We start from the raw sequence: 17,422 nt of genomic DNA, 5'->3' as shown, positions 1-17,422 counted from the left end.
ATGAACAAGGCTGGATTACCAACCAGAAAAAGCAGGCAACTGCTCCAGTCTTACTGCATGTAAACTGATTTGTGCTAATTTAATAGAAATTTTGGCTTCACTAAAGCACAATATCAACTGTCATAATATGACCTTAAAGATTTATTTATTACCTAATTTTGAGGTCCTGTCCCATGGAGCCTTGTGTAAACATCCAGTTTTAAGACCTTTATTATTTCAACTTTTTGGCAATATGTTTCATATTATATATATTTAATGTACTAAATCAAATTACCCCACGGCAAATCTGGAGCCAGGCAACAGTCCAGCAGAGAAATCATAGAAAAACTACACATTGTGTGTATTTGAGTTTGTATTTCTTGGACTGTTACCTCTGAACAGATTGTACTCTGTGTCAGTGTAATGTCATGGGGTTTAGATACAGTCGGATTGGATTCACTGGACTGTTACATAACACAGCTGGAGCATAGAGAACCTATATTCATTCTTAAACACACTAACCCATGCACATACACACATACACACTCATGCTGTTCTAGGTCACTTTTGGGGACATTACATAGACTTATATTCATTTCCTGGAAACTTACGCTAACCATAACCACTACTTTCCTAACCCTAACCCTAACCTTAACCACTGGCCTACAAATCAGCTTTTTCCCAATCGGGGACACGGCTTTTGTCCCTCATTGGACAAGCTGTCCCTAATTAACTGGACTTTAGTCTGAAATTTGTCCCCGAAAGTAGCCTATGACAGACCCACACACACACACACACACACACAGGCTTGCACATACATACGCCCAAGACACACAAACACATGCTCACACACTGATATGTGAGGGAACTCCAAAAGCCCTTACATCTGCAGACTGAAAACAAAAACATGCTCCCTCTGTCCCTCTGTACAGCCAAGTGGGGAGGAGTCTCAGCTCTGACTTTCAACAGATGATGTTTACCCCGTTTTTCCTGGAAAAAGAAGACCACCAAAGCGCACTTGACAGTGAGACCACTGCACACAGTGGTGACAACATTCGTGTTCATAACCTTTGCACCTAAAAAAAGATTTTATTTGCACTTTTTACCAGCCACCAGGAAATTCTGTGTCAGAGCAAAGACACAAACAAACAAACCCAGCATTTTGTCTCCCACTCATTAATCTGAATTGCGGGCACAAGCAGGTGTACACTTTGTCCCAGATGCAAGACTAAACCCCTGATTCAACTATTTATACACTTTCCACCCCATTTAATCATATACATTGTCTTAAGGATTGCAAAAACTTTTAAAGAACATTAATCTTCTGAAGTTGAACTGCAGTGCAAAGACGGAGAGTAGGTCAGTGAAAGAATTCAGAGGCAGTTTTAAAACGTGCACACAAGTTTTAACAATGAGTGTTTCCATGTGACCCGATGAACTTCAGTTTCATGGAAGTCCTTGAATGGTAAATGTCTCCCTGTTATGTTCATTTTGGGCTGAATCTTCAGTGTCCAGTTCAAAAAGAAGACATATATTGTGTGTGTGTGTGTGTGTGTGTGTGTGTGTGTGTGTGTGTGTGTGTGTGTGTGTGTGAAAATCAAAATATTATGGTTCCAGTTTTTGGCAGTCCTAGGCTCCACGTGACGTCCTGTGTAACACGTGGGGAACAGACGATGTGGTTTTGTTTATGTAAATCGGACTCTTTTGCTCAGTCTCTGCCTGCTTGTGTCATATGGAAGTCATTAATGTACAGTGAGCTGCAGGGAGAAACGTAGACCTGCAAGACCTGCAAGACTCTGAAAGTTTAAACTCCTCAGATCATGTCAAACTGACTAACTAATTTATTCCATTGCAAAGCCCACTCTCGACAGATTGTATTCATAAGACTACGTAGATTTGGTTTTGTTCAAAGCTGACAGCAGTTGATATTTACACCTCTCCCGTGCATATTAACTCCAGGTGTCCGCAGGGAACATACCAGAGATAAAGCTACTCACATTTCTCCCTGATGAAAAAAATTGATGTAGGCCATAAGGTTAGAAAGTTTGTTTTCGTTCTCTCAACAGTCTCCACCCACCAGTCTTCCCAGACATGCAACAACACTCTACTGTATGCTCTCTGTCAGTATTGGAGTGGATCAAAATTTGGTTTAAATCCAAGCTACATATCTTGAAAACAGATGAATACTTGGTACTTTGTTACTAAGACGAATAAGTGCTTACTTCACTACCACAAGACCAAATTTAGTTTGCATGTTGTTTTGCTCTGGCCTCTTTAGTTTTGCAGTGTTGACCGGGTTGAGAAGCATAGCAAGTGCTTGGCTTTGAACTTGTGACCACAGCACTGAATAACCATTCACATAGTTGATCTGCATATCAATAAGGGGTGAAAGATGTTGATTTATTCCTTTTCAGGGGAGTATAGTCCGTCATTGTAGTGATTCGTGTGTACACGAGATGGGAGTTTTGAGTTTACATCTTGGTTTGATTTATCCCTGTATCTGTGTGTATGTGTGCGTATCTGTTGCTCGCAGGAAACCATATGAGCGCTGCGGCGTGCTCCTAAATAGTGGACGTGTTGACAGCTAGTTGGACTGTAGGTACAGTGAGAAGTCACAGGATCGCTGTGGTGAGAAGAAACTTTCTAAGATTAAAAGAAGAAAAATCTTCAATCTTATACCTCTTTGTACAGCAACCCTTACATAGACAGACTTACAGACTGCAAAAAAGAAATGTCCTTTTCATTGAGTTTAGTGTTGGGGAATGGTTAGTGTTTAACTCTTCCTTCTATGAAAACAAAAAGTGAGAGAATGTGCATCCAGGTGAAGAAAACTACACTTTTTTTCAACAGAAAATCAAATATAATTTCCTTTTGCATTACAAAATGTTGCAGCAAATTCCTGAGACAAGCATACATGAAAAACAAGGTGAGAGTTTCTCAGAATAAAACTTTAGATTTTTTGAAATATTTTAAAGCTAGATAACCTTATATTATAATTAGGTGCGGAGCAGATTTAGAGAATGGTGAAGGGTTTACAGAGTAACTGAGAGGATGTGTGAAATGTGTAGAAGGTTGCACTATCTACAGATACGCTCAGTAATTTCCTGCCAACAACAATTCATTCCAGTCCACTTGTCCGAGAGTGACAAGTACTAACCTTTGACTTTGGTGGGATGTGGATGTGATGGAGGGCCAGACAGGATAGGGCGGGGAGTGGAGGCTGCAGGCAACTGCCTGAGGCTGAGCACGTGAAACAGACTGGGTGCAGACTTGGTTGGAAGGTGCCCAAAGGCTACGTGCAGTCAGAACCTGGCCACACAGATCCTGAGTTAGTGACATGGAATCTGACCCAATTTTGCCTCCAGGTCTGGGGGAAATTGGAGCCTGTCACCAGTATTATTGCACAGCATCCTACTTTTAGTTATCTACTGGCAGGCCAGCCGTCTGTCTCACTCATTCCCAAGACAAGATGATGTCCAAAGCACCAAACCATTTTTTGCATTATATGGAGGCAAAAAACACTCTGTCAAGGAAAATTAGGAGGATAAAAAATAACAAGCTTTCAGTACAATTATGTATTTTTGACAAATTATTCCAGCAGATTATTTACAGGTTAGAGGGCCAGGAGGACCCAGGACCCGACCCAGGGCAACTGACCCGATGTTCCCCCAGTGTCGGCGGCCCTGTCTGGAGGTCAGCATTCATGGGTAAGGTTGGGGAGGAGGGTAGCTAATTTGGAACTGTGCAGATGATTAAAAATGGGTCAACAGAGCTATACCTGATCACCAGACAGGAGCCACAACTATATATAACCTGAAGCAGATGTTCAAGACATGCATGTTTACATGAAGGATGAAATAAAGGACAGAAGAAATCAAAATGTTTGCAATTTCTTTCTTTATGGAAAGAAAATTGTTAACCCTACTTTCCCAGTCTGCATCTTGTCCTAACTCTCTGCAAAAAACAATAAAACCTTGAATATCTCTTCCCACACTTCTCACATAAACGCTGTCCTCTCGAGACTGTTCCCATGGTGATGTGCTGGTGCAGAACTAGCATTGATCTACTGGTTGTAGAAACTGGGCCATAACACTGAGGCAGTCAAACATTATTTTCAACACAAGCACATGAGTGACAGCCTGTACAATAGACAGAAACATAAACTGCGACACTCATGGCGTCATTCTCCTTATCAGGTCTCAGTGCTTCACATTACAGTGTGACATGTATGTTTACAAACAGAAGTTGTAAAGGCCCCCACCTTTAACCAGATCCAACCCATGCTGATTTAAGACAAGCTGCTTGCTTCAAAGTGGGTCAGGGTCTAGCTGCTTGTTTACTGACAGGCTGAAAGTGTCTGGCTGATAACATGCTATTATCTCCAACACCACGATCATCTGGTGTCAAGGCATCTGGTGTCTGCATGTATTTAGGTCTGCCACTTGTAAGGGGCTTTCCTGCACCATGACATATTCCAAGTATAGCTTATGTTGGCACTATGCCCTGAGGTTGTTCATGTTCTCCACTTTCACTCATATGCGTGTGACATGCTGCTGTTGTATTTAGTAGATTCCACCGCTTGTTTCTGCAGTATCCATGTTTTCAAATGACCGTTGAGTTTGCCTCACATTGATATACTGAACTGCATGCAGTTTAGCTAGGGTTATGTAAATGTAACTCTCCCACTGCCTGTAACCTGGAGGAAGTCCTGGATTTACAGAGATCAGCCAGGCCAATAGCTTTTCCCCTCTGGCCATAGACCATTGTAGCACATGCCTCTGCACAGGCAGTTTAAAGAACTCTGTGCAGCTTCAGGAATGCACTTCAGGAATGTGTCAATGCACTTGAAGAATCTGATCCAAACTTGTGAGGTTGCTCAGGTGCTCGCCATAGCCAGGGTTTGAGAAACTAAAGGTTAGCTTTTAGCAATGGCACATGCACTGTAGGCCTGTTACACCTATGAAATTCAAGTTTACTTTACTCTCTGACTATTCCAATGTTCTATTTTTTGTTTATTCATGTGATCACATTCTGAGGATAAAAATGAGCTGTCTATTTACCTTGAGGACCTTTGCCATCAAACAGATGCTGTTTATATGAACCTGCTCTCCCCAATATTATCAGTCTGTGCAAAGGGCTCATCTATTTTTTCACTCTTTTCCCTCTGCCTTTGATAACCACTCCTTGTGTAAACAACACAATATGATAATCTGACAACTCATAGACTACTGTTGGCTATAAGAGATTTTATTGCCATGCCTCATGTTTTGATATTCACAAGAAAACGCCCAGAATCAATGCAGAAACTTTTATCCCTGCAATGGATTATTTATTTGTGTATATTGCCCCGACTCACGTTTTACGAACGTGATTACTGTTTCACCAAACATCCTTATTGCTACCCGGGAAATCAGAATCATTCACGTTTGTCACTGACGTACACACATGTTTAGTGTTGAAGGACAAATTACTGGTGAGTCAAGTTTCATTTTCTTTATAAAAGTGCAACGAACTATCATATTCTGCCTTGTGTCAAAACAGAATAACTAATTTACCAACACTCAACTCAATAAAACTCAGAAAAAAAGGGAAACTGCAAAGAGTAGTGGCATACTGGTCTTTTTGTTGTGAGTAAAAACAAGTCTTAAAGGCTCAAAAGAGATTGAGGAAGTTGGTGTTAATGTTTTTGGGTTTTTTTACAGTGAGTGATAGATGTGTTTTTATGATGTCAGGTATCTATCAGATGATTAACAGGTGTTGTAAACAGTTCAATAGTATTTTTATCATAAAATAGTCAGTGCCTTGTGATCAGATAAGCCTTTTTTCCTTCATAGACAAAGGCAAAGTGAGAAGGAATGATGAGGAGTGTGGGTGTTGGTGGAATGCAGGAGTAAACAAGGTTGCCCTTGAATTGGCATTAGGTGTCAAAGTGCCAGCAACACTCATCACTATCAACACACTTATATTTACTAGAGCGGCTTGTAGCCTAAATGAAGGAGCATATAGGCCCATCCCCTTGCTGTTGCAAGCTCTCATACTCACCCATGTTTCACTTCCTCACGTGTCTGGGAATGAGGGGGAGGGCCCAATGGATCCACTGGAAAATGGGATGTCAAGTTAGCAGAATAAGACTGTTGTGATCTCCCCCACATTGGAATTTCAAGGCACTCCTTGCCTCACAGTGCAAATTTTACCCCCCAAATTTTGACTAACTGTACTGTGTCATCTAAAAGTGTAAGAAGATTTTAAATACTTCATTTACTACCTTAATGGAATAATAGCCCATTAAAAGGCCATGATTAAGCTTTAGCTATATAGTGACCTCGTCTATAGCACATCAAATGGCGTGGTAAATAACATACATTTGTGGGAGACCATATACTGTAATATTCAAAAGAATCCATTAGACAAACTGGGTCAAACTGCAAACAGATGAGTGATAGACTAGAGTGATCGTTAAGCTCATGGCGTAAAGGCTGAGCAAGATGGGTCACGCTCTCAAGGTCACGCTACCTACAGTATCATTTATTCTCTGTGGTCATGAAAATTTATACAAAAGCAGGTTCATGAAATACGTACCGAGTCGGTAAGGTCTTGATTTAGCTATAGGACAGCTAATTATAGTTTCCTCTCTGTGATGGTTATACCTGACCTGTGTCATAAACGTTTACCATACTGCCCAGAGTTGTGTCAGTAGTATTTTGATAGTAGTAGTAAATAGGTCAGGAAAGGCAGGATTTTTTTTTACCAATACCGATTTCAACACCTCATTTTAGAGTATCTACTGAAACTGAGAACAAACCCATTACCACCACTCTCTCCATGTCACCATGTAGAACTTTTTGGAATCATTTTTACATAAGGTGTCATGAGGCCAGGCACTGCTGTGAAATTAAACCCCTGTGAATGCAGATCAGTGAGTAATAAGGTCAGTCTAGGAGCCGATACCGATCAGGCATATTAGATTGGCGCATCCCTGTTAAGTAACCATGTCTGGTGCCCTGGATTTAAAAGCATCATTAATGCGCCATTAAAAAGCGTTTCACCATTTCACTTCTGTAAGTGCTGCCATGTTTGTACAAGGCTTGATTTCTTGTAACTTCTGCTGCATCTCAGGTGAGAGGAGTTTGCGGTGTTTGTAGAAGGCCGAGCATTATATAAGGTGCATGGAGGAGCTTGTTCGAAATTGCATCACTGCTCTGTGTCATTGCTGGATTGAGGGCCCTGTGGCACAGCCATGGCCTATTGTCCTTGGGCACGGACCCATGACATGAGAAGGGAAGCCGCGCTAAGCTGACCAAACACTGACGCATCAGTGAGGCCAGGGTGACTAGGCTATAAAGACAACTCATACACATGAACACACTTACTGGCATCTTTCATATATAACATCATTAATTATATTATTATAATATCAGTTTGTCTGAAGCTAAAATGTTGAAAAGTTTAATGTTTTCTTCCTGCTTCTGGATTAGATGCACTATGATAGAGTGTAAATATGCATCTTCTGTCTGATAACCAACCATAGGCCATAGGACATGCAATTTAAATTTTAAAATATCTAACAAAAATGTATAACAGGAAAGGATTTTTGGGCTTCTTTATGTCTTAGCGGGGAACCTCGATGTTACAAAGTTTATAACACACACACAAAAACACATACATGCTCCGTCTTGACCACGCTGTTTAAGCCCGCTCTACACCTTTGCAATCTCACAAGTAAATCCTTCACATGGTAACATGACACTGCCGCAGTTTTCCTTCCCGAAAGATGGACTAGCATGATTAAGTCAGTATTGTTCTGTTGATCCTCGGATCAGGAGGTCTGGGAAACCCAGAGTGTACCCCCCTAACACACACACACACACACACAATGCCATACACACACACTCTATCCCTTCTCTTTGTTTGTTCTGATCCAAGTTTCACACAAGGCCACCAGGAAGTCCTTACCTGTGGGACTAAAAGAAAGAGCAGAGTTGGTGCCCTGTTTAAGTGCTGATCATTTAATCCCCTCCCTGCCCTGGTCTGGGATTCTTTCTTCCCATTTGTAATCCCAGTGCAGAACTGGAACATCAGAGATTAGTGCCTGATTAGACTGTAGCCGTCCAGTGACCTGAGCTTTGCCTGCAGTACCTCTGCTTGGTCTGGCCTGGCACACAAGTCAGACTCATTAGGTTGACTGCCACTCACAAAGAAACTTCCAATCTGAAGTTGGGTGAGCACACTGTGCCACAGTAAAACTAATTTATGCCCACAAACCGCAATATGGAGCTCTACCCGTGTTGCTGTTGGTCAAGTATTTTTGCAGTTATTACTCACAGCTGACACCAAAGATGCTTGTCTCCTCACATTTTATTTTATATTGGGGGAAAATGAATATAAATTAGGTTTAGGGCTTTACACCACTGAAAAATGTTTTGTTACAATGAATTGTTTTGTTGTTTGCAATGTTCTTCCTTTAAAAAAACTTTAATAACAGATTCTCAAATATTGCTGTCTGGGGTCTATTTATAGTGGGGAGTAATTCAATTATCTACCACTGGAATGCATGTTATCTTACAAAAAGGATGTTGTTCTCTGAGATATAAATGATACACTGAAGATTGGAAGATTGTTGATAGTGTTTTGTTTGGATTTAGTGTTGTACATATATTTTATTTTGAAGAAACAATCCAATGATGTCTTAAAGGAGATTTGTGAAGCATTTTCACATTAATAAATTTGACCCTGTTCAGGCTTTAGGCTGTGTTCAGATCATCACTGTGGTTAAACTACGTCAAACAACGCAGCTTTCCCACTTATTTCAGTGAAACTAGCAAAAGTTTGAACTTTGCCACAATGAAATGCAGTCAAATATATGCAAGTGTGCATTTCTATTCTGGTAAATCTAGTATTCACCACACAATCAGGTAGTGTTTTGGCATCTTCTAAGTCTTCAAACTATAGAGCTCTATAGAGAGCTGGATACAACAGTCAATCCTGTTGCTCCGATATGACATAAACACCTTATACTGCGTTTATGTCATATCGGCTTTACTGTAATGGCCAGTTTCTCATTTGTAAGTTATGTTCACCTCAAAGCTCCAATACATCCAACTTGGCCCTTAATTATGCAGAAGTACCTGAAAACAAAACAAAACTGAATGCCTCCGGTCAGCAAAAGTCTGCTGTTTAATGTAAGTGAGTCTAATCTAAGAATATAGATCAGTATGCACTGTATTTTCAGGCTTCACAGAAACAACTCCAAATCATACAACTGTCTTATGTTGTCCATGTAAATACTCACAAGTCAAATACATCTCTGCAAAGATCTCTATAATCCCATATGACACCTGGAATTACTTTGTCACTTTTAGTGCCACTGGTACGACACAAACACTATCTTCTTAAAGGTCTTCTCAACCATGCCTTTTATTGAAGACAGGCTAATCATACAAATGTATCATAAGATTCATCTACTGATATTTACTGACTTTTAAAGGACCAGTGTATAGGATTTAGTGGCATCCAGCAGTGAGGTTGCAGATTGCAACCAACTGAATAACCCTCCCCATCACCTTCCAAATGTGTAGGAAAATCCACAGTGGCTGCGTAACTCACGAAAAACATGAAAGGCCCTCTCTTGAGCCAGTGTTCGGTTTGTCTGTTCTGGGCTACTGTAGAAACATGGCAGTGCAACATGGCGGGCTCCATGGAAGAGGACCCGCTCCCTATGTAGATATAAATGGCTCATTCTAAGGTAACAAAAACATAACAAGTCTTATAATCAGGTGACCAATTAAAACAAACTTATGAATATTATCCATATCAGATGCCAATAAATTCTACACACGGCACCTTTAATATTCCACCTTTAAATTCACACTTCACATTTGACAACTACTACAGGCTTATGTCACCCTTTCTGTCGCCCTTTTTTACTTAAATATGAAAACTCAAGTCAAGCTTGTAACGTGAAAGAGTAATTGCATGTATAAATAATTTGCTGCCACTTTAAATTCTCTGTCTGCTGTAGTTTCATTTCAAGGTTATATCACACTGCAAGGGAAAGATACGACTTGATTTGCAACCTGCAACCTGTCTCCAAATTAACGTGACGAAACTTCAGTTGCAAACGTGCATTTAGAAAAAAAAATGCCTTCAGTGTTGTGTTTTTGTCTAGTATTTTTCCTGTTCTCCCCTCCCCCCTGTTTTCTTTCTCCTTCCTCTTTGTTTGCTTGATCTTGATCGTCTCCGAGGTGCCTTGTCTCCTCCCAGCGACAGCTCCGGCTCTGTGATTGGCTGCTGGTGGGTGGGGGGCGGGACTTGATGTCTGCTGCTGCTTTGGTTTCTGCCTGTAGGATCAGCTCAGTCGTCAGTTTCAGTAACAGCGAGGCACAGATGACTACGCAAGTACTCGTTCCTTGAAATCGTTTTTTTTTAGTAGCTTTTATAGCAAAATAAGTTGACATTTATCACACGTACATACACGGTGAATACCCAAGCCAACGGAGGAGTTTTATTAATTTTCCTGAGGCGACGAAAGGAAAGGGAATAAAGGATTTTCTCGCCCGTGTCCTTCCTGTTTCAACCCTTTTGTTTTTTCGCTCGAGCAGCAGCGCCCCCTGCGAGCCAACAGAGACTAGAGAGACCAGCGGCCGAGCCTCCTGCCTCCTGTACGACGTGGGTCCACCCAGCTTAGCTGTCCGATGCGGAGTGAGGATGAGTCCCGCTCTGGAAGCCCTCATGCAGGCAGACGGGACTCCTTATCCCGGAAAAGGGGTGATGCTTGAACCCTTCGTGCACCAAGTGGGGGGTCACTCCTGTGTGCTACGATTTGGGGAGCAAACAATCTGCAAGCCACTCATCCCCCGAGAGCACCAGTTCTACAAGAGCCTCCCCACAGAGATGAGGAAGTTCACCCCCCAGTATAAAGGTAAGATCCCCTAACCCCTAACCTGGAGCAAGTATCTAACTCTGTGTCAAACCAGAGTATGTATGGTGTTGTTTTGGTTACTAGCATTAATCATTTCCTCCTTTTTTCCCTTATCTTTGTGCTGACAGCTTGCAATATATGGCTGCTTTCGATATTAAAAAGAAATGCATCTATTCATATAATGATTAACTGTTTTGCATTAGGATAAGATAAGATATACTTTATTGTCCCATTGGGGCAGTTCTTCTTGGGTTCAGAGTTACTGCATCACATGTATCTTCTAAACATACTTACATACATAAATACTTTACATCATCCATACAAAGAAAAACGACGAAAAAACACTACAGCTTATAAAACCGGGAATATATTATCTCAACTGTATTGCACATTGTAGTAGGATATTGCACGTTCACGATACGACTAATAACTTAATTATTGCATATGCTGTTGTAAACCACATGTAATGTGCTCTGTTACTATATATCATTACACCCACACATTACTTAATTGCCGCTGTTTAAAATGTTAATAGATAATGGGACATGTTAGCTTTTATAATGGTCCAGTCTGCATTTTGGAACTCTGAACTGTAGGCTGAAAGGCAAACGCTCATATTCACTTCTCATGGAAGTGAAAGATGGTGATTTGTTGCAAGGGTTCAGAGGACATCGTGTACACAACAGCACACTACACAATGTATTTTGATATTTATAGATGGATTCATTCCTGATTTTAATGGCCACTTATTGTGACTTGAGTACAGTGTCAGTCATGTTGGAACCATGGGCAGCCATCCAGTTTTCTGGATGTCACCCACATGTTTGAGGAGGGTTTTAAGTAGCTGCTAAGCATGACAGCCTGACTTCCTGCCAGGAGGATGAGTGGCCAAGGGTCTTTTAAGTGTTTGCTTTTAAGGTGGCTATGGTTTCAGGATGAGATGAAGTTCCACGGGGATCAAAAATAAATGGGACACATCACCAGAGGAGTAATGCACGAGTCAGTTGAGGAGATTTCCAGGTCTGGTTTCAGGTCCATCATGGAAACACAGACATGAATACACATTTCCACCCACACACAGGCTTTTAAATGGAATATCACATTCCTTTGTGGCGTCTAGGTCCTCAGTCTCTCACAGTTTCACTCACAGACAATGACATCTAGTACATGCTGCTGCAGACGTCTTGAGGCGGCTGTATGACGGAGGTAAGGCACATGCGCGATATCTGACTCCTCAGTAATGCAGCGTGGGACTATTAAAAGACGCAGGGTGACGATGATGGGATTTGGAGAGCAGATAGTATAGGAGCTCTGGGATCTTCGAATGCTCACCAGTGATGCTCTGATGTCTCCACATTTCACTGAGTAGTAAGAGAGAGAGTTGTCTTGATATTTGTAGAGGTGTTTCTGATGTTTATGAACCTTGCTTGGCGAGATATAAATTTCAGCAACATTGGTGTAGATGTATTAAGAGATGGAGACAAGATGGAGAAGTCACTATCGGTAAGATGTTTCTAATATTATCTGTAATTGGTGCAACATGATTGCACAGAGGATTTAAAATTCAAGATACAGGCCTGAAAGCAGGATTGGAAAGCTTGAAGCCCTGAACGTCATGAAATAAAGGTCACCAATAAAGATTTACAACTCTGTCAAATGTTTGATAGTATATTATTTAGTATAGTTTATGAGCCCTTCTTGGGAACTGACTCAGTGACTCACAAGTTCCCACATTTGCTGAGGCAGTGTGATGACAGTGCAGCTCTTGAGAGCTAAACACAGTCCATCAGGGCAATACTTAAGAGGAGGACGGGCTTCCTGGAGGATGGTGATGTCAGCGTGTGACATCAGCCAGGCCTCAGGCTGCAGAAGAAACACGGTCGCTGGGTCCTCAGGCCCGCTGGTTAACATGCACGACCTCACAAAGCTTTTTTTTTTTAAACATGGGCTTTATTCAGTCAAGTTTAATCCAAAAGGAAATGGTTATGTATTGTAATGTATCATGTATTCTTTGTTATTCAGTGGCTGTTTTGTAATGTGACTACTACTACTTGTGATGTTGGTTTTATCATATTTTGAATGGGATGCCGTGTCCATATCTCTTCCACTTTCTCTCTTGGTTTGTTTCGATCACATCTCTCCTTCCTGTGTGTGGTTTATCTGTATCAGCCACTGCAGCTGTGACGTTTATTCTCAGTGTGACACCTCCCCCACACTGCACAGAGACGTGCTATACGCAGGCCCTTCTAGGGACTTTTACTCTGGGCAAAGGGGGGTCTACTGGGGGGCCTGTTTGTGGAACATGACATAAATTATCATTGACATTATGGTACACAGTGCTTCTTTCATCATTAAGATGAACCTAGAAATATCTGTTAGCTGGTTTGTGTTTGAGTTTGTCAAATCGTCCTTATAATCACTTCTAAACAAACTATATGAAACATCTTTCACTAAATGAAAAATGATCTTGAAATGTTTGTTCAAACATGCCACAGCTCTTGTTTCATTTGAAGCCTTGAATTATGGATGGATGGTGTGGAAAGACTGTTTGTCACAGAATCATGGCTTACTGGTGAATCTGTATTGTGGTTATGTAACATTTCACGGTTCTGTTTCATGTATGTTTTGTATATTTGGAATTGAAAGAGTGAATTGTACTTCATTTTCCTACATCACTGCTGACAACTTGAAACTCTGTATTATGAGTCATTGTGTCTGTTTCATGAGGATGTTTGGCAGTTTCTTAATAAATGTCCTGCTCAATCTGACACCATTTTAGCCTTGTGTGGTATTTTCTGTCTCCTTTGTCTTCCTGATTACTTTATAGAAACATTGTTTTTGCTCTGACATTTGCTATCAGTGATATATAATGCTCTGTTTATGACCAGCTTTGCTCTTCCATCTCTTTCTGTCTCATCCATATCCTCATCTGCCATATAAAATGTCTGGGTTTTTTTTATACATGTTGACATGAACATGCCAGTCGTTGTCTGAAATATGTCAGTATGTTTGTGAAAATGGCTTTAAATGTGAATGAAGAGACAGCTGGTAAGGGCTGTTCTAAGGTTATTGAGTAAATTATCACCAAATAAGAAATTACTGTAGAACTGACTCTGTTATCCTCCTTGTCACCCTCTCTCAGGTGTAGTGTCAGTCAGTTTTGAAGAAGACGAGGAAGGGAACCTGTGTCTCATCGCTTACCCCCTCCACAGCGAATCAGGTGACCTGGAGAACAAAGATCCCTCATCAGATTGCGAGCCCAAGAGCAAGATGCTGAAGTGGAGCAAGAAGAAGCAGACCCCTTTGCTAATGGACAATGACAACTACAGCAAAGACAGAGCTCGTCAGAGCCGTAAAGAAGACAAGATCATAAGGTGAGGATGCTTGCCTGAGTACCGTAATACACGTATAGACAGCCTTCACAAATAAGTTCTGTAACACCAACGCTGACATTTTTCTGTGGTGTCCCCTTTGCAGTTATAATCGTGATGAGGTGCAGCAGCAGCCGCAGCAGGCAGAGGTTCTCTACTTCAGCCTGGAGAAAGGCAACGTGGTGCCACAGATCAAACACAATCCCTGGAGTCTCAAATGTCACCAGCAGCACTTACAGAGGATGAAAGAGAATGCAAAGCACCGTAACCAATACAGTATCCTTTTATGAATGAATGTGCAGTGAAGCAGACAGTAATGGAGGAGATTGGTTATTAATAAAAGCGTATATATACTGTGTGTTAGTTTATAAGTCTTTTCTTGTTGTACGATCCTTGACCCATTTTCGCAGAGTTTATCCTTTTGGAGAACCTGACATGGCGCTACACAGTACCATGTGTCCTAGACTTGAAGATGGGAACTCGCCAACATGGGGATGACGCAACAGAGGAGAAGAAAGCCAATCAGATTCGCAAGTGTCAACAGAGCACATCTGCCTCTATTGGAGTGCGACTCTGTGGCATGCAGGTACAGTATAGAAGCCACATAATTGTCCTGAGTTAAACTTTTTGTTCCATTTATACACGTGGAGCTGTGGTACTCATGTTCCTGTATGATCCCCGCAGGTGTACCAGTCAGATTCTGCCCAGCTGATGTTCATGAATAAGTACCACGGTCGTAAGCTGACCCTAGCGGGCTTCAAGGAGGCCCTCTACCAGTTCTTCCACAACGGGCGTCGCCTGCGTCACGAGCTGCTGTCCCCAGTGCTGCGCAGACTCCGGGAAATGCAAGCTGCCCTGGAGGCCTGCGAGTCCTATCGGTTCTACTCTAGCTCCCTGCTCATCATCTATGACGGAGACCCCCCCAGAACTCCCACTAGACCGAGACACCGTGGTGGGGAAGAGGGCGACGAGGATGAACCATCTGATGAAGAAGAAGAAGAAGAGGAGGAGGAGGAGGAGGAAGAGGAGGGGGCCTTTGGTTTCCCTCGTTCCTCCTCAGCAGGTGGCAGCACTAGCGTGGCCGGAGGGAGCAGCAACAGCAGCAGCAGCAGCCGCTCTTCCCACAGCACAGGAGAGGCCAGCAGCCCCGCAGTGGATGTGCGCATGATTGACTTTGCTCACACTACCTGTCGGCACTATGGAGAGGACAGTGTTGTGCACGAAGGCCAGGACAGTGGTTTTATCTTTGGCCTCCAGAACTTGATCACTATTATCTCCCAGCTGGAGGATCACAGCACTGACTGAAGCTGGACTGGAGCCCAACATGGTCTGAATTTCAAGCCTGGGAAGAGCTCACTGAGCTAAAACCCTGCTACTCCAAGGTGCATCGTCCTCACGCCTACGTGGGGGTCTGACCCTCCTCTGCTCGGAGGGAACCTCAGACACCTCAGGGTCAGGGGAGAGTCTGTGTGGTCGTTCCTGCGCTCTCCCTCACCTGCCAGAGGACAGGGCTGCCTGTGCCCTTACTTGCACTTTTCTCTCTCTCTCTGAGATCGCTCCTTTTCTTTGTTATACATGGTAGGAGAAATATTGTGTGAGACAGAGGTCTCTCAACAAACACAGGGACTCCTGTAGCATCCTAGGACTCTCCTCCCCTCTCCTCCTCTGGTACAGACATGTTTCTTTATTGTAAGTTCTCTCTGAGAGAGAAAGAGTGAGGTGGAGATGATTGAAGCTCAAGTTTAGTGCTAGGAGCCTGATGTGGTGCTTTACCTGTGACATGAGTTTTTGATTTTTTTTTTTTTTTTAAAGAAGTTTGGACTGCCGGTCCCTAACAGCACAGCACATTATTAGTGGGGACGGTGACTGTACAAGCTGACCTTGGCTGGCTAGGTCAGCAGCCTTGTAGCAATTGACAACTTAAGCTTCTGATAAGGACATTTTGTGTTTATATTGGTGTTTCTTAAGACCCTTGTAACAAACATGATTTGTGTGTCCAGTGCGGCACCCAGATTTACATTTTGTGGTGGAAGAACAAGATTATTTAGATATAGAAGAAGGGATTTGCCTTTTTTCCAACAGTTGTTCTCCCCTGTACTTTGTTGCCTACAAACGAAAGACATTTTTCAAGGGGGTAATAACCCTGTTTTGTCACTGTCTTTGTTTTTGTCTGATTTTCTCCTCTTCATTCCTGAACCTTTGACTAAACAAAGAGAATATATTGATTAAAAAAACACTAGCTACAAAGACTATATAGAGGCTATTTATTTGAAAGGATTGTTTAAAAAAAAAATGGAAACGACTACATTCCATATAACCACTTTAAATGTTCTGTTCTGATACCGACTTTGATTTATTTTGTTATTGCAAGAGCTGATACCTCTTGTATGTGTGTTAACAGTGTCTTGGAAAATAAAGGCATTCATTTGTGGTAAAAAAGCTTTTGTCCATCTTGTGTTCATTTACAATATATCATGTGTTTGTGAATAATATGCATTCACTTTGCAGGAAGTAGTGAAGTGGGTAAAGGGAAATGAAACGTTAGCAGGATGTCAACACCACCTATGAATGCAGCTGTACCAAAATTTTGCAATGCTGAGGAAAAAATGAGTCACTGTTTTTGTTAAATATCTAAGAAAATGTTGACATCATACATGTCACAACACTTTCAAATGTAAATCTAATTGACACAAAGTGATTTGTGTAGCATTGTAGCCCTTCTTTATGTTGCACACTGCAAAAGCAATGCAGGATACTTTCAGTCCACAAGAAAGTAGTCTCTACCTAAATAAATCCAGGTATACTTTGAAGCGAAATCATGTTCCAGTATTTATTTGTGTGTATAGTTAAGTGTATGAAATTGTGGATGTGCATCTTATTGACTAGCGGTGGAAATTCAAGCTATGGTGAATCAGTTAGATTGATCAGTTGTCATGTTACTCCACATAGCAGAAGTTACTGACTATAGGCACCACCAGGAGGGAAAAGGTGCTTGATTGCTTCGAGATGAGAGTGGAGATTTTAATGCATATCATATTAGTTGCCTAGAGCTGAAACACCAAGCAAAACCACTATGTGGACATAGCTGAGAAATGTGATGTGATAATGTGAGTCAAGTCTGACTTCACTGTGGTTGTTGTTTCTTTGAAAATGA

General features: G+C 41.8%; 1 protein-coding gene across 4 annotated transcripts in view; it reads left to right on the top strand.

Annotated features, from left to right (window-relative positions):
• The window catches only part of ip6k2b (inositol hexakisphosphate kinase 2b), a 35,437-nt gene extending 18,736 nt beyond the window's left edge, over positions 1-16,701 (top strand). For 2 of the 4 annotated variants that reach the window (XM_042406300.1, XM_042406299.1), the window contains exons 2-6: positions 10,578-10,897; positions 14,040-14,271; positions 14,375-14,544; positions 14,679-14,854; positions 14,953-16,701. In XM_042406300.1, the coding sequence (XP_042262234.1) occupies positions 10,684-10,897; positions 14,040-14,271; positions 14,375-14,544; positions 14,679-14,854; positions 14,953-15,573 (1,413 nt within the window). In that variant the 5' untranslated portion in view covers positions 10,578-10,683 and the 3' untranslated portion in view covers positions 15,574-16,701. Of the gene's footprint in view, positions 1-3,624; positions 3,687-9,794; positions 10,371-10,577; positions 10,898-14,039; positions 14,272-14,374; positions 14,545-14,678; positions 14,855-14,952 lie in introns of those variants that run through there. The other 2 variants (XM_042406298.1, XM_042406297.1) reach the window with 2 other exon arrangements.
• Positions 16,702-17,422: the final 721 nt, after the last annotated feature.

Source organism: Thunnus maccoyii, chromosome 3 (assembly GCF_910596095.1).
Source record: "Thunnus maccoyii chromosome 3, fThuMac1.1, whole genome shotgun sequence".
NCBI classification, from domain to species: Eukaryota; Metazoa; Chordata; class Actinopteri; order Scombriformes; family Scombridae; genus Thunnus; species Thunnus maccoyii.
Note: the sequence above shows the minus strand (reverse complement) of the source record. Positions and strands in the feature narration are given on the sequence as shown.